Source organism: Beta vulgaris, chromosome 3 (genome assembly GCF_026745355.1).
Source record: "Beta vulgaris subsp. vulgaris cultivar EL10 chromosome 3, EL10.2, whole genome shotgun sequence".
In the NCBI taxonomy this organism is placed as follows: domain Eukaryota; kingdom Viridiplantae; phylum Streptophyta; class Magnoliopsida; order Caryophyllales; family Amaranthaceae; genus Beta; species Beta vulgaris.
Genome location: NC_079204.1, coordinates 57236337 through 57258676, shown reverse-complemented (window position 1 = coordinate 57258676; position 22340 = coordinate 57236337). Strand labels below are relative to the sequence as shown.

The following is a 22340-nucleotide window of genomic DNA, read 5'->3' as shown; positions in this document are numbered from 1 at the left end:
ATTGCATACAGGTTCTCTCTTGGCTGAAACAGTGGGATGCCGCAGTGTTTGGCGATGACATCAGAAACACTGGAGACGAGGTTTTATCTGCACTGCGACGGCATTCGTCTCTTCCCCTCCACCAGAGAAACTTGAGTGCTAGTTTTCTTGGGAAAAGTAGAGGACCTATATATGCTAGAGCATACATGGGGAATTCATCTATGCTGGAGCAGGAAAATAATAGGCCAAAATGTATTGATGGTTCGCTAAACAAGATGGAGAATGGTTCAGGGACACTAGATCAGAAGGTCAGCGTTTAGGAACTACTTCCTCCATTTTCTTTTAGTTGTACCCAAATTACTTTTCACATTTGCCAACACACAACTTAAAACTTTAATATCTCTAATCATGCATAAGAAAAAATTAGAAAAAATTGATATCTTCAAAATACATCTTGAGACGAATATAACAAGAACCCACATGACTATATTTTCTTACGTATAAATAATACAAGAGGGTAAAAACAAAGTTAGTGAGTAGTGTCAAAAGTCAATATGATTGAGCTAAAAGAAAAAGGAGGAAATACTTTTCTTGGCCTAAAGTCGTGATGGTGGCATGACACATTCTGTGAGAGACTCAGAGTGTGTTTGTGGATTCACATGACTATATTTTCGCCATAAAATGTCGCTAATACAATGCAATTGTAGATCATACACCAGCAAAGCTTCTTGAAGTAATATAAGCAAACACAAGTGGAAGATGAACACAGTAGTGATATTCTAGCCTCTAGGCTAAGGATAAATGAACTTCAGGAGAATTTGACTGTTTAATCTCTCTCTGTAGAGGCATACAAATTTTCACATACTCTTTTACGCGTGTAAGTCTTAGATTCAAGGTCTAATATTAAACAATGGTTTATTGGCTTAGTTGAATTATAATGGGAGTGAAAGTTGTATCAAGAGGTTCACCACATAATTCAGTGGCTTTATAACTCCTTTTCTCGTGGAGACTGTACGAAGATCAAAAGCTCCATAAAGAGCCTAGTTTTTTGCTTGGCATTGTAAACTTTTTCATGAGATCTTCTTAAAAGAAGGAATTTGAGTCTTGTTAGAAGGTGCAATCCTTGCAAGATCAATAAAGAGATGAATATAATTCTGTTACCGTTTAGCGATGAAAATAAAAATCACAAGTGGAGGAAGAAATTTTCATGCTATCAAGAACTTCGGACCATCATATTATGCTCACTTTGGACCTATAACCTCTTAAGAATTATAATCTTTTATTTTGTCTACCCGTATATGTGTTAAATAAGTTTTGAACAACATGATATTGTCCTAATTCAATAATAAGCATGTGAAGGTGTAAGTATGAACCTATTGAGTAATAGGGACAAAAGATAACACCACTTGTTGTCTTTCCGGGTCATATAAACGAAGCCTCACCCCTAAGTTAAGATCTAGGCATCTAGCTATATTTTCAACACAAATTGCCTTAAGGACCCCCTCTTCTTCTTCTCTTTCCGGTGGTTGTGGGTGGTGAGCTTCAGAACATGTGAGTTGGGGGTATAGTTATTGGGGTTTATGGGCGGCCTTCCTGTGGTGGAGGCGAGTTTTAGCTTATGGTGATGGTTTTGATGTGATGGTTAGTGGGTTTAGGTGGTGGTGAGGGGTTAAGATAGTTTCCTAGTGATGATGGTTATGGGAGTTGGAGAGGGGGGGGGGGAGGGGAAGGAAATTACAATGAGGGAAAAAGGAGCTGAATTAAGGGAAGAAGGTGTTTGAGGTGGGGATAAGCCGGTCCTCTGAAACTTAGTTAGATTCTTCTGGGTTTTGATTAGGTATGGATTAGACCAATAGGGTTTAGATGAGGGATTTAAGAAAAAGTAATCTGGTGGAAACTTTGTATTGGTGCGTTTATTTAACATGACTTATTCCCTAATTTGAGTAATGTAATTAAGTTGTATGACACATTAAGGGTTCTGTAATGACTTAAACATTTATGAAGAGGGTTCTAAATCGCTTTTGTAAGTGTGGTAAATACTAATTAACAATCTTTAAGCATTTATAGTACCTATAATCTATCGTTAAAACACTTAATTTAATTAATCAAACTAGAGATTGAGTTATGTGAAATAAATACATTATATTTTACAATGTCCGGCCAAAAGTTTGTTCCATTTGACTCACTTTGCAAACGTTTACCAAAGTTGCAATAGGTTGCAATTTGTTTTTCCAATCAGGTGCCGAAGTTCTGTTATTTTGCCAAAGTGAAAAATCTGTTATGCTAATTTTTTATTTGGGACGAAATCGGGTAATCAGTCGTCTTAGAAGTGTTTGAGCTTTTGTATTTCTTGTTCTCTCTTTTCTATAGTCATTCACAGGAGGGTTGTTTTAGTTGATCCCTAGTGTAACATTTATTTCTTGCTTGACTTGTTAACAATGTGATGCTAAGAGCTTTATTCACTCAATTAAATTCGGAAGGGTGAGTCTTGACTAGATGTTTGCTTGTTGATGATTTTATTGAGCTTTATTCACCCAATTATAGTGAAATTCGCTAGGGTTACCAACACTTTAAAAGTAAGATAGAAAATCCTGGTGAAGCAAAATGCTGAATATATAATTTCTCCCAAATTTTAAGGTAAAATTTAATCATATCGGCATATCGTATCATTTTCAGTCCCTGTAGTTTCAATAATAATTTAGTGTTACATAACTAAACAGTTTGGGTAACATCATACTATTGAAAAATGGTGAAGTCCATTTGTTCTCATATTTCAGTATTTTCATTCAATGTGAGAGTGTCAATTGTATTTTTCTGACCCCATTGGTTAATTGCATTCTAAGTTTCTTGCCTCCTGTTCTGTGTTCTACTGCATGTGGTTCTCAATAATTACAGATACTTTTGCTTTGTGGTCCGCCTGGACTAGGAAAGACAACTCTTGGACATGTGGCTGCAAAACACTGTGGATATCATGTTATGGAGGTTGGTCTAATGTCATTATTCTTGGAATGTCCAATCCTCATAAATTAGAATAAATGAAGGTTTCTGGTTGCTTTTGTCTAATGACTCCTTGTGCTTGTGTTTTGCAGTTAATATATATTTCAACTCTGCCATATTTTTGAGAACTAATTTATCTATATTATGAATTTCTCATGCATGAAGATAAGTTTGTCTGCTGGTTTTTTATTTTCATTTTGATAAATCCGGGTCCTGTAATTAAGTTTGGGAAATTTGTCATAACATACCTTTCATATGTCACTTTTTGCCAATACAACCTTTTTAATTTTTTTTTTGGCAAATTAAGACCTTAATAAATAAAAAATGTTTGCGAGAGACAACCTTAGGCCACTCTTAGGCATCATTGAAGAGAAGGAATTCAATGAACAACCAACTGAAACAGTAAGCATTCAATCATCCACTATTCTTCGTGAAGCTTTCCTCTTTTGTGCAACAATTGTCTTAAAAAGGCTTGGTTTACGCCTGAAAGTGGCCTAAGTTTGTCTCTTGCATAATTTCCTTTTCAAGGTCTTAAGTCGCCAAAAAAAAATTATAAGTTTGTATCTCACAAAAAGTGAAATATAAATGGTCTTTTATGACAAATTTTCCTGGAGTGTTTCCATCAGTAAAGCAACTTCCTTTTTTCGTCATTTCTCCTTTTCTTTTGAGCCATACGCTTTAGATGTGAAGTCTCTCGAGACAATTCTTGTATAACTTGTTTTGTCTATTTTCTGGTGAATAAAACCAAAACCTTCATATCTAGTTTTTCTTGCATGAAGTATCCAAGAAAGGGGAAAAATTTCCTTTTTTGGTCTATTAATTTATGAAAATACATTATTCGTGTTTTTTTAATCTACCTTTTCTATATTCTTTTTTACTGTTGTATGTTTGATTTGGAGGTTGACATGTGTAGATAAATGCTAGCGATGACCGGTCATCAACTACAATTGAGGCAAAGATCTTGGACGCAGTGCAAATGAACTCAGTCATGGCTCTCTCAAAACCCAAATGTTTGGTAGGTGCCTTAGTTCCATGGTTCTTTCTATGTTCACTACAAGTTAGAGGACTTACTATGTTCTCTACTATTTTAATGGAACTATTCCCTCTATTTTTAAAATAAATGGACTATGATAAATGTATGGCACAAATATTAAGGAAACCATGTCATGAAAGAGAGATAGAAAAAAGTGCTCATGTGGTGAGAGGAGAAAGCACAAACCAAATAAGGTATGTTTCATTTATTTTGAAACAACTATAAGCAGTCAGTATTTCATCTATTATGAAATAGAGGGAGTACAATAATGTCTTCTTGCTTCTTCATTTATGTATATAACATCTTTTTGTTATCCCAAAAAAAAACGTGATTGTAACAGGTGATTGATGAAATAGATGGAGCACTTGGGGAGGGAAAAGGTGCAGTAGAGGTCATTCTAAAGATGGTAATAACTTTTTGCCTTCTATTTGGTTCTTTTATTGTGCATTTGCAATTTTGGTTTTGATGAAAAGTTCTTAGCTATGCCACATCGAGTGTCTCGCTAAACAGACTAAGTCTCACCTCCCTTGATAAAGTTCAAGAATTAGTGGACAAATTTCTGAATTATACATTTAATCAGGACATGTTATGTTAGAGTCTTACAAAGGCTTCTTATATGTGTAGTTTTATGAGTTACCTTGTCTAGACTCTAGATTCCTTATTTCTTTTGGCAAGTATCCCTTGAAATTCAGCCCCGTTTGTTTTCCTTTCCACAGTCTCCAAGACACACTGTTGACCATTAATATCTCTAATTATATACTAATAAAAAATTAATTTTTTGATGTTTCCGGAGTTCGTATTGAGACCAATTTGATAAGATTCGACATGATCATTTTTGTCCTATACATTGGTGGGAATTTATGGTCAAAGTTTCTGGAGTTTGATTTGAAGAAAGCAAATGTCAATCTTTTGGGGGATGGACTATTCGAGTGTAATAAAGAAATAATCATAGACCACTACTGATGAATTACTAGGGATGGGAAAACCCTAACATAGAAGGGAGATAGTGATTTTTGTTCCTCGTGAAAAGAGGGAAGAAAATTTTGGTGGTCTCTTGTAGTACTTGTGTTCTAAAGGTGTAGTTTAGGATCCAATTGTGTGCGTATAAATACCGCTAGATGTGGGACAATCGGTGTATTGATTCTTAGACAATCAATTTGGTCTTTTAGTTCGCGCTAAGGTATAAGTTTGTTCTTAAGAAGTTTAATAGAATTGATTTTGATGTACGGATATGTACCATTGATTTTTTGGCTTGTTTCATGTGAAAGATTCTTTTATATCTGCATTTTAGTCACCTTCCCGGGGGGGGGGGGTTCTTCTGGAAAGCGTAACTTGATTCCCTTGTTGTTTGTTTGCTGAGTTTAATGATTCTCTTTACCTTTTCCTATTCCCCAAAGTGCTTTACTCTCATCCCCCCCACCCCCAAGGTTTCACATTCCCTTTCTTTGACTCAACATTGACCATCTCTTGAAGACCTTGACCACCCAACCATCACTTATCCAAACCACCCAACCGCTAGCACCGCTACTCAACCACCACCACCTGACCACCCAACCAGCATCATCTGCCAACAACAACCTCAACTTGAACCGACTACCAACCACCACCTGACTCCTTCACCCCAACACCCAAACCACGCCACTAACCACCGAGAAACCACCACCATCCACCATCTTAACCACCCACAAATCCTAGAAAAAAAATGGAAGAACAGATAGAAAGGGAGAGGGAGAAAATTGGCAGTGGCAGGAAGGTGAGGGGGAAGAGATAACGACGGATCTGGAAGGGGAGGGGGAGGAAGCGATGCCACGGAGAAGGGGAGGGGGAGGAGCTGCAGCACAGCGAAAGGGGAGGAGGGGAGGTGCACTGGTGCGGGAAGGGGAGGAGGAAGGGCAACAATAATGGGAAGGGGAGAGGGTGGAGCGCCAGCTTGGCGACGCGTTGGGGTATTGGGGCGAGTTCCCGCGGGGAACAACAACCAAGAGAGGGAAGATGGTAGAAGAATGTAAGAGGAGGAAGAAAGAGAAATTAAAAAATTCCAACCAAACAACATTTTAAATCTTAGGGTTTGCTTTCCTTTCCCCCTCCACCCCTTTCTTGATTCCATTCCCTTACCCTCATGGTAACCAAACAGCCTTCAATTCCTACAGGCTTATTTTCACATCAAATATCATTCCAAAAATGTACCTTCTGCCTACCTTTATCTTGAACTCACTAAGCATTTATAGTAGTCATATACTCATACCCTGTTATTATAGTGTTCTTTTCTAGCAAAGGTATAGATCACCATTGTGGTTGCAGACTGCATCAATATTTTACCAGCACATATCAGCCATGTACTATGAGCTCCATAGGAGTCAATACATAAGGGGCTCTACCAGTTCAATTTGTTTTAAAACAGATATTATATGCCATTTTTGCTTATGGCCACTATTATAATTCAAATAAGAGCTTAATATCTTCATTCCTCTAGAATGCATATTGACAGCTGTTTCGTCCAGGTGATGGCTGAAAAGAAGTCTTCTGGAGGAAGTGAAGCCTCTACCAAAGAGGAACCCTATGGAAGGAAATTGTCTAATAAGGGGCGCAAATCAGTGTCCCTGTCGCGACCTGTAAGATCATTCCTAATATGGCCCAAACAATGTTTTTTTTTTTTGGAGTTGGTAAATAGTTGGATATCATGTGCAGGTGATTTGCATATGCAATGATCTCTATGCGCCTCCCTTAAGGCCTCTGCGACATGTAGCAAAGTTAGTTCTTCCCTATTCTCATTTGATGTAACATGTCACTGAAGCTTGTAAGCATGTAGCCTTTTTGAACCCAGTACTGCAAAAGGACCAACTGCATGATTTTATCATAGTGAAATATACTGTGTTTCTATTATCATTAACTCTGCGTTTTATGCATCTAATGATTATCTGTGTGATAGTAGTTACCAATTTTCACCTAAGAGTGCTCTTCTATTTATAGATTTTGACTTTGGGTTTTCTTATTGCATGAAGATTTATGAACTCCGATGTATTAAATGAAGGGGTCCTTCATATCATGTTCTTCTAACTTAGAGTATTGTTATATGCTCTTCATTTTCCTTTTGGGTTGGTTGTTTTAATGTCATGGAATTGAACCCCACTAGATCTTCTGATGTGCTTCTAGTAAAGAGGTTGATTGTTGGAGGGTTAATTAGTAATACAGCTTGCAGAAGTTATGCAACAAAACACAAAACAAGGTTCAGGGTGGGGTTTGAGATGTCTTTACTCACTAAGATAAGCCTGATTTTGTGTTGGGATTTGAGCTACAAGACAATACACGTTACAGTCTAGGCCGGTAATTAAAAATTGTGAATTTTTTATGTTCCAAATCTTTTATATCGACAACGAAATAGCTGTCTACTTACTAGAGGTTAGTGAAAATTATTCTGAAGGTTTACATGTTTTTCCTTTAATGACAACAATTGTCAAACCTATGACTTGTAATTGAAAAAAAATTAGACACTTGGAGCAAAGCAAGATGCCAAATGCCAAGTACTCAAGCCCTCCTCAACTAGAATGAATTCTGCTATGATTGTATATTATTATATCTGCACAGAGATTGCTAAGTTGGTTAGATGTATCACTTTTGTATATTGTTAATATGAACTTTTTGTATAATGAGATTTTTAAATCCATGTTTCTGCTATGTAGGGTTCATGTGTTTGCCCAGCCAACTGTGAATCGCGTGGTAAGCAGGTAATAAAAATAGTAGTTAGATATCTGATTATTCATGCAAGAATATAAGAAGTATCTTTGTTGTCTTTTGTTTTTGTCTTGACGGGAGAATATAAGAAGAGTCAAAGAAGTGTTTTTCAGAAACAAGAGAGAGGATTGGCTAGTAAAGTAAAGAAACCTATTTCCTTTAAATATGAGACTGCTGCTTGGCTCTACAATTTATTGATCAATAGTTGCAGCCTGATTTTTTTTTTCAAATTTTAGGGATTTGCTCAAACCTCAAACACAATGCATGTAGGTAATGGGGAACATGGGGCGTCAGGGTTACCCTCCTCGCAGAACCGGTGGACCTGTGCCAAACGAAGCGTTCCTAATTGTGTCTTGTACCTTAGTGTTGGTTAGGTATCGGGTATGGTAGTTGATGTGATTTAAGTTAGGAAAGTTGGATATTTTGTGATCTAATCAAAAGGGATCAAACACTAAGTATATAACTAGGATAAAGGCTCTTAAGTTGCGGGTAAGAGGTGTCAAACAAGTCTGTTTTGTTTGATTTTGGTTTATTCTCGAAGCCAGAATTTAGCAAATGCTCAGTAGTATACTCACGTCAACTTCCAAAACTTAAATATTGATCTTATTTCATAATAAGCGTGCCTTTTATCGGCAATACCAAACCTAATCTTACCAGGAGTAGAAAAACTAAGTCCCTAATTATGAAAAAGACTCCTAAAATGCTTAAACCAAGAAAACCCTACCCAAGGCAGGATAGTAAAAATTGGTAAGGGGAATAGAGTTCTAATGAAGTTAGACTTCTACCAAGATTATACTTCTATTATGATTAGACTTCTAGTCTTACAAGACTTCTATCCTTTCCAGTATGACATGGATTCTTTAATCCTTACCGAAGTCCTATAAACACTAAAATTTTAACATAAATAGCATCCTAACAGAACTAGGAAACGTTTAAGAGTCCTAACAAAACTATAACTCTTCCAAGATGAAGGAAATCAGCTTTTTCCTGCATGAAATATCCAAACTCGACGTTTGGAGGACCTTTATTCTCTATCTTCCACCTCACTAATGAGTAGCAACTGAGCTTGGGATATCTGCTTTGTAAGCATCATTCTGCTAAGCTCACACATCTGGATAGAATAGGAGCTTATCTTTCTTTCAATTGATTTTTTTTTTTCTAATTACGCTGGTCTCTGAATCAAGAAGCAATTGTTATATTTAGCTTTGCACATGTGGGTGGAATAGAGATTTACCGCTTTATTTTGATACGGCTTTCACTGTTTCAGTCTCTCTTAAGCTAAGCACATTTGAAAAAACATCAAAGAGTTTTAGTACATGTCTGCAGATGCGCGACATATAAGGAAACAAGAAATTAGGTTTAAAGACTCTGAGTAAGCATAAGATTCATGCATAAACTAGAATCAACTTTATGCTTATATGAATGTAAAATCCTTCTCATGCTCTCTAACTCTTATATATGTGTAGTTGGTTGTGCGAAGGATGTTCAAACCCCAGTTAGCGTGGTGTGCTACTTATTCGTATATACTGATGTCGATTCTCGATAACATGTTGTAGTCAGGAGTTCTACACTCTTCTTTTCTGAGTAATTAGTTCATTGTTGCAACTTCAGAGATGCAAGTGGAACTGTAGACCTATGTCTTTATCCACTGTGTGTTCTATTCTATTCTACAAGTACGTTTAGTAACCAACTTGCAGTAGGAAAAGGAAAGGAAAAATAATTTAGACAAACATGCTCGTTCGGAGTTACTTAACTCATCTGTGTTAGGTTGTTACCAATAGCTTGACAGTATTTCGGAGTACTGGTTGGCCATAATCCATCACATATGATCTGCAGTTTAAAGTTCATTTTTTTTCAGTGTATTTTTGTTCTTCTAGGCTATGTCGTATTTCCTGGTGTAAAGTGACTGACATTGAACATGGTTTTTTTAGGCTGAAGTACATATGTAACAGGGAGGGAATGAAGATAAGTTCCACTGCATTGACTACACTTGCTGAATATACAGGTGCATGGTTTTCTTTGTTAGCATTTTGCAGTATACTTGTGCACAGAATTTTATGCAGCTTGATGTTTGATTCCCATGCTTGGTGGGTCATTTTCACCTTGTTGCCTAATAACATGCCAAAGAATCTCCCTGATCCAAAGAGCTTTTTGCTTGTTTTCCCTTTTATGTCTTGTGAGAATACGATTTGCTTCTGTCAAATAGCCAAACTGGCAAAGTATTATGTAGGGCAACCTTTTTTTCTCTCTCTTATTTTCTTGGTTAGGACTTAGGGGGGGGGGAGGAGAGATGTAGACAGGTATTGGAGGTGGGTTAAGACTTAAGAGAACTTAAAAGATATAAAAAGGAGCTTTGGATTTTTGAGAATGAGATACAATTTGTTATTAAAGACCCTGAAAGTGAAAAGGGCATATCTTATTACTAAACTTGCTCAAATTTTGATGCATCAAGATTCTAGCTTTTGTTATTTAAGACGGCAGAACACAGCAACCCCTTGGGGGCTATCTTGTCTTTTCTATGGACAACCTCTGCAATTTGGGACATGTGAGCTTTTACCTGTGCTTCGGTCTCTTGTAGTTTGTCTAAGAACAGTCTTATCACATGTATGTTCTTCATAATCATTCTTATTTATTCCTTCCTGTGCTCTAACCTGTTATAATTTCCTTTTCTTAATCAGAATGCGATATTCGGTCGTGTTTGAACACACTTCAGTTTCTTCATAAGAAGAAGGAAACACTCAATCTGGTGATCCACTGACTTTATTTTAGTTGAATTTATCTATTCCATTATAATTAGACCTCATACCCAGTATAATCCTCGAAAGGTTTCTGAATTTTCTCATAAAAATGTTTTTCGAGCTGCTCTCTTTGATGTATCTAATTTCATTTATCTGCTTCAAATCTGTTCAGAGTGGGGAACCAAAAGCAGCTTTATTTGCTAACTTCGCCCTTCACTTGAAGAAACAGATGAACATGTCAATTCTCTGGCTTTGCAAATGTATTTTCAATAATTTGAACTAGGCCGCGTCAGTCTTACTTGCCTACAAGGCTACAACAGCTGTAACTAAAGAATCAACCTGTTGTTGAGTACTTGAGTACCCAGGTTCTATATTTTATAGAAAGTCAAAATCTCCAAATATTTAGTTGTTGTTTGTTTCTCATAGATTTGCATGACAACTTGACAAAGGTCTCTGTAACTTATTACAACATGGGCTGAAATTTCAATATTCTTTCTCATCGATTTGCGTGAGAACTTGAAAATGGTCTCTATAACTTATGACAACATGGATTGATAGTTACATATCATACATTCATACTATTTAGGCAAAATTATATCTATATTTCCCAAGTTCGGTGTCTTCCTATATTAATCTCAAATTTGATTTATGTATGAAATATTCCGAGTTTGGTGATGCCCTTGCGATATTGGTTACTTTTTATTACATGTGCTCACACTTTTAACTTTTGCTATTTTTTTTTGGTTCTGAATTCCTGTTTCCCTCTTCTTTCTCTTTTCCCATTAGACTGACATGACCTATTATTCTTTTACTTGTTGAATTGATGGCATTAAAATTGAGAACAATATGAGAATGATATAACCTAACTTGAGATTATTCATAAATAAATCAAATTTTGGATTAATATGGGAAGATACCCCAAACTTGGGATTTATAGGGAATTGAATGATGCATGGTCTAATTCACTATGTTGTCTAAGGGTGACATTTTCATGCTGAGCTAGATGACCACTGCTAATTATTAATTTGACCATGTGTTTCGAGTTTATTATGCGCTTGGTGGAACCACTATGCTGCGTCACAAAATTACAATGCTTTAGGGTAAAATCAAGAAAATACTCCTGTCAACTTGTACTCATCCATCTTATTTCATTTCAGTATGCTATCGCCTATGAGGGAGTTTGATCCAATTAATCTATTTGTTTTGTATACTTGTCTAGTTTTTTATTGCTATTGGGGCTGCATTCATGTGATGTTGATGTGTGCTATCGTGATAATGGTTGCATAACCACTTTCGTGGCCAATGCGGATGGGTTGTGGCGGCCAGATATAAATTGCCGTAACTTTTAAAATCATATTTAGGCAAATTTGCAAAAGAGAGATGTTAATATTGAGATGGGGAGGATGAATTTTAATGTTTGTGATTAGCTCGAGTGTTTGCATCTCATCTTTACTCTTTTACTATGATTTATCATAGGTGGCATTAAGTTCTCAAGTGATTGGTCGGAAGGACATAACAAGAAGTGTTTTTGATGTCTGGAAAGAGGTAAGTTAGAGTGATTGCCAAATATTTTTGGGTCTTAAGTGGTTAAACACGTTGTGTAATGTAATTTCCAGTTACCTTAACCTTTCTAGGTATTCCAGAAGAGGAAACCGAAGCAAAGCCGAAAATGTGATTTTAGTCCAAGCAAGATGCCTGATACACATGATTCCCTTTACGTTTTGGTTTCCAACCGGTAGGTGGTGTGGTTGTAGGTAGGGTACACTTTCTTTCCTTCAGGATTTAGGTGACAATTTTGACTATGATGATGCAGGAATGATTATGAATTAATTTTTGATGGGATTCATGAGAACTTTCTGCAACTGCATTATCATGATCCAGTGCTGCAGAAGACGGTAGACTTGTGCCTATACTGTGAATCTTGTGTTCCAAGTTTAGTGTGAGACCAATTTTCTTGCTACAATCATTGTAAATCACGTGGTACAACCAAATCTTTCTTGACCAATCAAAATATCAAAAAGTTTTTCATGGATCCTCAAAAACCCCCCTATGCTTCTGGGATTGTGAGAGGGTTGTATTGCCACGTGGTGCAAGGCTGTAACAGAAAATTCTAGTTAAATTGACCTCCAGGTATGACTTTTTTGGTCCTCTTTTGAAGGTGCAATGCCTTGATGCTCTTGGCGTTTCTGACTTACTCCACCAGTGTGTTATCCGTACGCATAACATGTCTCTTTTTGGTAAGACAATGCTGTTTAATAGTAAATTGAAGAGCATTTCAATCAATCCTTACAACCTATTCTATTTGCAGCATATCATCCTTTTATCATTATAACAATACATCAGCTTTTGGGACGTGTGGAAACACCAAGTATCGGATGGCCTAAATCTTTTCAGAGGTATTAGTTGACTTTGCAAACTTCAAATATTTTGGCTTAAATATAAAAATTATTGCTTTATGTTCTGACCATGATGCAAACTCTCAGATATCGCTCATTGCTGATGGAAAAGATTGAAAGGGTAAGGTCTTGGCAAACTAAAATACCACCATGCATTTCGAGGCATCTGTCAGTGGATTCATTTATTGAGAATACCGTTTCTCCGTTATTGCATATTCTCTCTCCAGCAAATCTGAGACCGGTAATTACTTCACCTTATCTTTTTCTATATAATTTTTTCAGTATATGAAACCTTTAATCTAGGTTTTGATGCTGTTTGTATGTATTTTTCAGTAGTTGTGCTACTTGTTGGCTAATTTTCCGAATAACTCATACATGTACAAATATATAATATTAGAATCTGATGAGAAGGGTCCTTACTGAGGGAGTGGTTATAAGGGATCTCAAATCTCAATTCATTAAACTTACCGGTTAGGGGTAACTCCTCATTCAGGAGGTCATTCGCATAGTTATAGTATTCTTTTCATCAATTGGTAAGAATCGACAAAAGACAATAGTGTTCTGGGATATGGATCTCTTCTTTACCTTGTTGCGACAACCTTGGCACCATTCTGGTGCCATGCTGATGTTGCCACTGCCATACATCAAAATTCTTGGATGACACATTGGTTGTGCCCTCTCATTTATATCCTAGCCATTTTCTCTAGATCTGGAGAAAAATATCTTCTCTCTTTCCGTGAGTCTCGCATCCCTGTCAACAGAGTTGATGTATTTCCCTTCTATGCTAGGAGTTTTCATCTGATGAAGCTGCTTCACTGGCAGACAACACTGCAGAGTGCAGTGAGGTATTTATTATGAAAAATCGATGATTTCATAGGGGACAAAATTTATGATATTAGTCAAAGCAATTCATTCTGATCAAAGTCTTAGCCATGTTATAGTAAAACTGATACATCAAAATGAAACATAGGAATATAAGATGAATGTTAAAATCTTAAAAATTAAACAGTTGGAAACTAAAAATCATTTATTAATTTCTTTTTTCTCAACTGACTTAAGATGGAAAAAAGTGTCTGAATAAAATATTCTGTTTGGCACAGGTTGCAGCACAGTTACTATCAGAGAAGGAGAAGAATGATATGGCTCAGTTACTTAGCACTATGGTTTCGTTATCTCTAACGTATATAAACACAAAATCTGAGTCAATAGCAAATAACTTACCGCGTGATGGAATAATAAATGCCTCGTCATTGAATTTGGATCCACCTATTCAGGGTTTTGTGAACTTCAAGGTATGAGGCATTATGGACCTTAATAGTTGATAATCACTTCTATAGTTCTATTCGCTCATCTAATATCACTTCTATAAGTCTTTTTGTATTCATTTGGTAGGGTTACAAACCTGGACACTATGAACTTACGTCTGCAGTGAAGCAAGTTCTCGTTTATGAGGTGAGTTGTTGCCTTGTTGGCCTTTCTATATTTGTATTTGAGTGTTCTTGTGGTTATCTTAAGATGTGTAATGATGAATTAATGATCATTATAACTGAAATCGTCAGTATAGACTGTTTATGTTGCTTTTGAACAAGAATGACAACCAAGCCTTAGGCCCAATATGATTTGGGGTCAACTAAAATGAACCGTCATAAAGAGCTGTTTGTGAAAAGTGAAACAAGAGAAGTAAAAGGATTAAGTTAAAAGAGTAGACAAAAAAGTGATTATGCTAAAGTGAGGGAAGTAAGACGAGAGAAAACACAACGAACAAGAAAAAGAGGACATGTAAAGTGAAACCAAAAAATGAAGTAAATATAAATTTGCTAAGTTTTAGGAAAGAGAGCAAAGAGGAGATGTAGAGAGAAAAAATCTGCAGAAAAACCAATGCAAAGGTTCGAGAAAACCTTAAGAAAGAAATCAAGTAAATATTCTTAACGGAGAAAACTTTGCATAATACAAGAAATAAAGTGAAGTCGTTAAAAGAGAAAAACAGTCGAGTGATCTCAATTCTCAACTCCGTCCAATCCAACACCATATTTTCCTTAATCTCCAAAAGGACTCATATCATCCTCATCCAAGTTCTCTTAGGTCTTCATCACCTGTCACAATTCCATCAGTTGCCACACTCTTCAAGTCTCTTAACTTGTGCATCACTTTGTCAATGCCTTTCATGGTCGCACCACCTTAAGCGATTCATCTTCATCCTATTTCAAATACTTTCTTCCCAATTATTTTATACCTCAACTCATCCTTTTCGTGTATGGCCATACATCTAACTTTGCATACGCATATCCGCCACATTCATGTTATGAACGTGATAATGTTTCACAGTCCAATATTTTGTACCCTATAAAAGTACTTCTTAAATGCAATGCGGTAAAATTTTCTCTTCAATCTATGAGGAATGCCAAGATCACATTTAAACCCTGAAATCCTGGGGCACTCTTCTAATTTAACCAACTTACTCTGATTCTATGAGTGACATGTCTATTAAATTCCCGATACTTTTGGGTAATTGATCCTAGATAGCAATATAAATCAGATTGTTGGACAATCTTCCCATTTAAGGTGTTCTCCTGTGCCTCCCTAGTCCCTACTTCTAACTTCGTTGAGCTTACGGCCTTACACTCTAAATATTCCGTCTGAAATCTGCTCATCCTAAAGCCTCGAGATTCCAAAAACTATCTCCATAATTCCAACTTACTTTCCATGCCTTCTTTCATCTCACAAACTGTAGGGATTGCATAAGCTATATTTTAACATCAAACATTAGAATTTTATGCATAGATAATATGTTACATATAATAGATAAGTAATACCTCTTGATGCCTGAATTCCACAAGGGTGATGAGAACTTCTGAACTCATTATGAACATGAAAACCTCAAAAGGCTATTCCTCTACTCAGTCCCCATAAGCAACAAATCAGATCTCCCACACTTATGTCTCCAAGGTTAGGAGGAAGAGTCTAACTCTCTTATGTATGAGGGGGGTTGATCTAGGGGAAGTATTAGGGTTAGATTGCTTTATTTCCTTGTGATGACTACTTGCTAATTATCTAGTATATATAGCCCTTATTGATACTTGGAGAGCAATACACTAACCTTATTCCCTAGTTGGGCCAAAAATCATAGTCTACACAAACCTAGGATTACTTTGATATGACCCAATCACTTAGTTTGTGTGATCCTCGTAGGACCTGATTATAGTCATTGTAAAACCAAACTAATAAGGCCGATATATCATAGACAGTCTCTAGCAAAGTAATTAATAATCCTAATCTATTATTAGTGATTGCCATCTTGATTGAAGGACAACTCCAATTTCTGACTAAATTAAGTGTTTAATCATGATTCCTTTGTCGCTTAATTTCTGATGTGATCATATGTTAAGACTTAAGATCACATACCATCCATACTAACTATCAAATCCTTTCTTGAAATCTAAGTTTGAATTGTCCAACCAAATAGTTATCTTAATCCAATTCAGTATGGTCATGCATTCTCAATTCTCGTTCTTCAAGAGGTCAGACACTATTTCTATGTATATAGGAGTTCTCCAATCTTGCACATCTCTGACTTCCACATAATTCTTAGTCTCAACCATGGAATAAAAATTTGGTCATTCCGTTACGCAAAGCCCATTATGTAACCTATTTTGAACTTTCCCTTCCACGAAATGCTGCTACGTAACGTCATGATGTTCGATACATAACGTTGATCGCCGCATTAGAAAGTATTTTTTTCCCCTTTACATGCACACACCAAAAAAGGGAGAAAAATGTGACGTGGGCTTTGAAGTTGGGTAATGTATATGAGTTGGCGTTTATCTATATGAATGATAAGATAAAACACTCATGTGTTAAGTAATTAATCATTCACCATATATATGACCCAAGAATATGATAGATTTGGTCATAGTATTTTGAAGGAATATAGGCTAAAGGTTATAAATCTTTTTATGTGTTCTTTTTTAATTTGAATAATTCATCCCATGTTATTCGCTTGCCGCTCCATTCAACATTTACAAGCCACTTTCGCATCATCGGTAACTGACATCGCAACCGCATCTGCAATTTCCTTCCTTGATTCCAAGTATTGTCTTTATTGCCTCCTTTTATGGCTTGACATTTGACAATGTCAAAGACATATGAGTCCTTACATGAAAAGAAATAATGCCCTCATGTATGCGGAATGTATCCTATACATACTTTCCATTACATATCCATGTAATTGACTAGAAAACTTTTGTCCCAATGGTGGTATGGCCCATGAAATTATGGCCATCAATTGACTTACAAACTAGTCCTTTATAGATAATTTATGTACATTCCTATAATTCAAATAATGGACAAATAATGGACAAATAATGATTTGTAACTTCGGTTCCATATATTATTTTGGATAATTCATTTAACTCTAAACCATAACTAAATAAAGAAACTTTGAAATACTATCCCATATAATAAACATAGCATAACTAATTTGATAACCACAAACAACTTTCATAGTTCAAAAACTAATACATAATCAACGCAATTCTCCAATGTGCTTAATACCATAGCCCGAAGAAGTTCAGTCAACACATTAGTCACATTTACGTTCTTATCCATATGCATATTGCAAACTTTTATCTTTTCGGTGATCCACCGAATTGCATAGAACATATTGAGTATGTTTTTGGATCTATATAGCACCATTATTATCGCAATAAAGGTGTATTCCCCTAGCAACTCCAAGAATCACACCAAATTCACAGACAAATTTCATAACCCAAACACATTCCTTTGCTGCTTCTACAACAACAATATATACTTAACTGGCGTTGTAGATATAACTACTTTGCTTTGAAATATTCCAGTTCACTATTCCTCCATTAGGACAAAGTGAATGCAGATTGGGATCGCAAATCATCTTTTGACTGGAAACTCGCATTAGTATACCCCCTACTGATCAGCTCATCTTCACCTCCATACTCTAAGAAAATCATCCTTAGTTCATCTCAAGTGCTTTAGGATGTTCTTTGTTGCATACCAGTGTATTTAATTGGAATCTGCTATACATATTCAGAGCACATGAAACATTGGGCTGGTACAAATCATGGCATACATGATAATCCCTATTGCATAAGCATAAAGAGTCGAACTCATCCGTATTTTCCAAATGCCAAAAATTTGTGTTTTACTTATACGACCTCTACTTAAACTTCTAACTACTAAAAAAACTACCCCACATGATCTACATAGTTAGTTTATTAGTGTTTTGAGTGTTGAAAAATTACGGTATATCACTGAAATGAGTTCTAGGCACTTAGCTCATGTCTTGCTAAGTGACATGCCATGTTGAATATGTAGAAATGACATAATCCAAGTTGTACACAATTCAAAATAACCAGACACCATGATGAGCGAATCTCATAAATGACCCAACCTGACTCACTCGAGTATTACTATTTTGAAGACCTTGTTCTTCAATGTTTCGGTCAATTTATTATTGCCTCGATAATGTAAGGCTTTCTTTTAAGCATGTTTGAGATCTACCAATTTTTGGTGATTTTTTAAATATGTTATTATGATGTTAAATGATCTAGGTTGAAAAACAAAAGATAGTCCAGGAAAGCTTAGCCAGATTCATGCATTCAGTTGACAGCTCCAAACAAGATATGGATGATGCAAGGGATAAAGAAAAGGGAATGACTGAAACATTTAGAGTACATCAGGCTAGATGTGATTCTTACAAGAAACAAATAATAAGGAATGCTTCACAGAAAGACATCTGCCAACCACATGTCCATAGAGATACATCATCCCTGGGGTTTGGTTCGACATCAGCTGATGCAATGAAGTCAAAATCCACTGGAGATGTGAAGAAGCCTTCAATTGGTTCCTTTAACTTCTTTGACAGGTATTAAGTGATTTTATGTCAAGTATTCCTCAATTTGGGGTTACATGTTAATATACTTAATTTGCTGTAAGTTTAGACTTCTAGAGTTTGATTGGAACATTGCCAATATCGTCGGAGAAGGATTTTATATTTTGCATTTGTATGCATCTTTGAAAAATGATTATATACGGCACATTCTAACTGATATTCATATATATATATATATATCCGGGTTGTGTACATATTCTATACATAAGTGAAAAACTACTAACTTCGCATGCTCTGGCAGTTAACTTCTCATACTATTGACTGTTTTTCTACTATTTACCCGTAGATGGTTGTTTCCAGGAATATGTTTGATTCCTACATCATTAAAATCCTTCTTTCATTATATGCAATTAATTGATTGGTCCAAATTTCTTTCATATCAAGGATCCCATGTTCCATTTCTTTTGTATCTTCCTCTACTATATTTCCGGAGCCTTTCTTGCTGTGTGCACAATTCGAATCTCTGGGTTTCAGGCATTGTTTGTTCCTTTACCGTTTTACTTATAAAGAATCATGATTGTGCTTCAGTGTTTCAGAGAGAGATTCATATAGCAGTGTCGATAGATGTCTTAGGCTGTAGATTAGGTGCGAGAGGAGCAGGTGAGAATGTTCAGAAAAACAGACTGCTCTATGAACTTATTAAAACCTATTGTCCCTTGTAACTTTATTTAGCTCGGAATTAAATGTGGGTCTCGACTCTCGAGTAGCCATTATCTGAATTATTGACCCTTCTCTGGAATGCTTATCCTTATCTAAACTTATCTCTATTATATAGGAGAAGGGGGGGAGCTACGGTGTCCCCATTATAAATTTACTTAAATGCCCACTAATAAATTAACTACTACCTAAAAAAGGGGAAAAACAAAGTCAAAATCAAACATAGCATTAAAAAATTAACTTAAATGTTGAAGGCTATCAAGTTATAATTGAGCCAACAAAAAAACAAACATTGACTATAAGTTTTAGTACATTTATTGAAAAGAGTAAAAAGGAATATTACATTGTTATATATTTTGATCAATTAACAAAATGAAATGATTTATTCAACATAAAAAGCCTAAAAGAAATTCAGTTAATATTCTTTTATCGTTTATTACGTTTAATGTTAAGAACCTAAAAGAAAAAAATAAGTCAAAAGAAATAAAAATAAAAGAAGGGTTAAGTGATAGAGGCTTAACCTAAAAAATTTAGCCAAAAAAATGTCTAGTGTTCAACTTTTTACCCCTGTTTATTTATGTCCAAAAAGGCTATAATTTATGTTTCAAAAAATCAAGCACGCATCGCGTGCATGATTTGCTAGTTAGCATATATTGGAGCTTGATATGCCAGCAAAATTGTTTCTTTTTAAGTTAAGAACAAAGCCTTGAAAAATAATGTATTATAGTTTAAGTGCTATATTTGGAGTTAGGGTTTTTTTTTTTTTTTTTTTTTGGCGACAGGAGTTAGGCTTTACTTCGCTTGAATTTGTGAAAGAAGTTACATGTCAACCATTGTTCTGGCCCTCTTTTGTCAGCTTTAAACCTCCTTGATATCATTCTATATTTCCAATTAAGGGGAGTAAAGAACTGAGAGAATGAGGAGAGCAACAATGGTAAACAACAAATAGAAGAAAGTGTTTATTTTCATACTACCAATTATTTTTAGTTAGTAGGGGGCTAATATGTTTAGTTAGGCCTCATTGTGGTAGAAATGATGGAATGAAAACTCGACCGATCCGTTACCGCATTAAGTAACGACCGTAATGTAACAGGTTTCACACTTGCTGTTCCCTGAAATGCCGTTACATAAGACCACAAGAAAAATTACGTCCTTATCCCCACTTCATCCATGATGTAAGAGCGACTCGACACATCAAAAGTATTTTTTCCCATGCGTCCATTCCCTGTCGGAGTTGGCCAAAAAAAGAGAAACTGAGAAAGGGAAAACATACATTGGAACTACAAATCATGCACATGCCCAAGAAAAAGGGGGTGGGGCTTTCAGATTGTGTCATTCATGTATTAGTAATTTGCATTCGCCAAGTATATGACCTAATCATATGCTTGATTTGGTTATATAATGTTCAAATAATACTCCTTAATTTACAAAAATGCGACCTTGAGGTTTATAATCCAATAATGTGAAATTTTCCAAAACATTCACGCTGCATTCCATATTGTTCCATTCATCTGTTACAAGTCGCTCCTGTGGCATCGTGACTGTTAGCATGAACGCGAGGACATCCACAATTCTCCTCCTTAGAATTAGGAGAGGAGTAATTATTCCACAGGTCAGAGTCACGAGGTCTTTGTTTGTCATTTTTCCCCTCCTTTTGAGCACCTCTGCTCTTCAAGTAATTATAACGTCTTAGTATGTATATTCTTTTATATAGGATAATGATCTTTGGTAGATTGTCCCTTGGATGGAATCTTGTTTGTGAATTGGGTGCGCTTGCAGATCTACTGTGTCGGTGTTCGAGCCCTGGATCTCAATTCTCAAGAGAACATTTTTGGTTTCTTCTCCTGAAGTAAACACTTAGAAAAACCTTGCATCTTTATTTTTCTTGTCCTGTTCTTTTAGCCTCACCGCTTTCATCGACACTTCCGCTTATGCTCACCAGTTTGCAAAAGCATGTTAGTACGGCAAACTAGCAAGGTCCTATCCGAACCCCATCGCAGCCTCATAAGGCTTGGGTTTCCATAAATCATTCTCTTCTAGAACCCTTCCATGGTTGTCGAATGGATTTGCAATTAAAGAACACTTAAAGGGAGACCTAAGTAGACAACAAAGTGACAACACAAAATTAAGTCAACCAAAGAATAGGAACACCAAAATTTTGTTATATTGGTACAAATATTGTTTATCTGGTTGAAATTTTTTTAGATTTTTCTGAACATGCTAGTTGCTGAGGACCATTCTATATTATAAAATTTTTCAGGAAAGATACTTCAATTACTTTGCAAATTGATCTAAAATGACTGAAGAGGGATAAAGGGGATGCTGTTGCAGCATTCATGAACAAGCAAAGAAACCTGGTGGTTCCCTATTCGGACTATAGTAGAGCCAACTGTGAAAATACAAAGAATGCATACAACCTCCATTAACATGGGAAACTTTACCCCTTAAATTTAGACATCTATGTGGAAAGGGACTTTTGTTTAGTCTGAGCTAAGGTTCTTAGGGGTACAATTGATTTCGTTTTTCAGAAAATTTCAAACAATTATTACGTTCATACACTTGTATGGATATTTATGTAGAATTTCATATCCCTTTGTATCACATTGTGTCTTTTGTATCCCCATCTTAACGATCCACCTCCTTTTGACGTTGCATCATTTTTATCGACATTTTTAAAATCGTAGATATGCACGTGATAGCTGAAGCAATGAACTTGTAGAATTTGTGGGTGAGAACTGAGAAGGATTTGATGAGGGGAGCATCTTTTCATTGATGAAATGTCAATAAATATCTGAGTTTTGTCTTGAGTCTCTTGACACTGAAAACAAGGTTGAAGCCTTTTCAATATAAAACCTTGTCATTTTTTTTTTTGGCCACAGAAATAC

At 35.9% G+C, this 22340-nt stretch overlaps 1 protein-coding gene across 4 annotated transcripts in view; it reads left to right on the top strand.

The window, feature by feature from the left end:
* The window catches only part of LOC104889818 (uncharacterized), a 29363-nt gene that overhangs the window by 1069 nt on the left and 5954 nt on the right, over nucleotides 1-22340 (top strand). For 3 of the 4 annotated variants that reach the window (XM_048640102.1, XM_010675138.4, XM_010675139.3), the window contains exons 4-21: nucleotides 12-287; nucleotides 2875-2961; nucleotides 3890-3991; nucleotides 4350-4415; nucleotides 6511-6621; nucleotides 6698-6759; nucleotides 7690-7734; nucleotides 9673-9746; nucleotides 10420-10487; nucleotides 11956-12024; nucleotides 12114-12214; nucleotides 12293-12374; nucleotides 12638-12716; nucleotides 12788-12875; nucleotides 12963-13116; nucleotides 13976-14167; nucleotides 14268-14327; nucleotides 18458-18771. In XM_048640102.1, the coding sequence (XP_048496059.1) occupies nucleotides 12-287; nucleotides 2875-2961; nucleotides 3890-3991; nucleotides 4350-4415; nucleotides 6511-6621; nucleotides 6698-6759; nucleotides 7690-7734; nucleotides 9673-9746; nucleotides 10420-10487; nucleotides 11956-12024; nucleotides 12114-12214; nucleotides 12293-12374; nucleotides 12638-12716; nucleotides 12788-12875; nucleotides 12963-13116; nucleotides 13976-14167; nucleotides 14268-14327; nucleotides 18458-18771 (2030 nt within the window). Of the gene's footprint in view, nucleotides 1-11; nucleotides 288-2874; nucleotides 2962-3889; nucleotides 3992-4349; nucleotides 4416-6510; nucleotides 6622-6697; nucleotides 6760-7689; nucleotides 7735-9672; nucleotides 9747-10419; nucleotides 10488-11955; nucleotides 12025-12113; nucleotides 12215-12292; nucleotides 12375-12637; nucleotides 12717-12787; nucleotides 12876-12962; nucleotides 13117-13975; nucleotides 14168-14245; nucleotides 14328-18457; nucleotides 18772-22340 lie in introns of those variants that run through there. The other variant, XM_048640103.2, reaches the window with a different exon arrangement.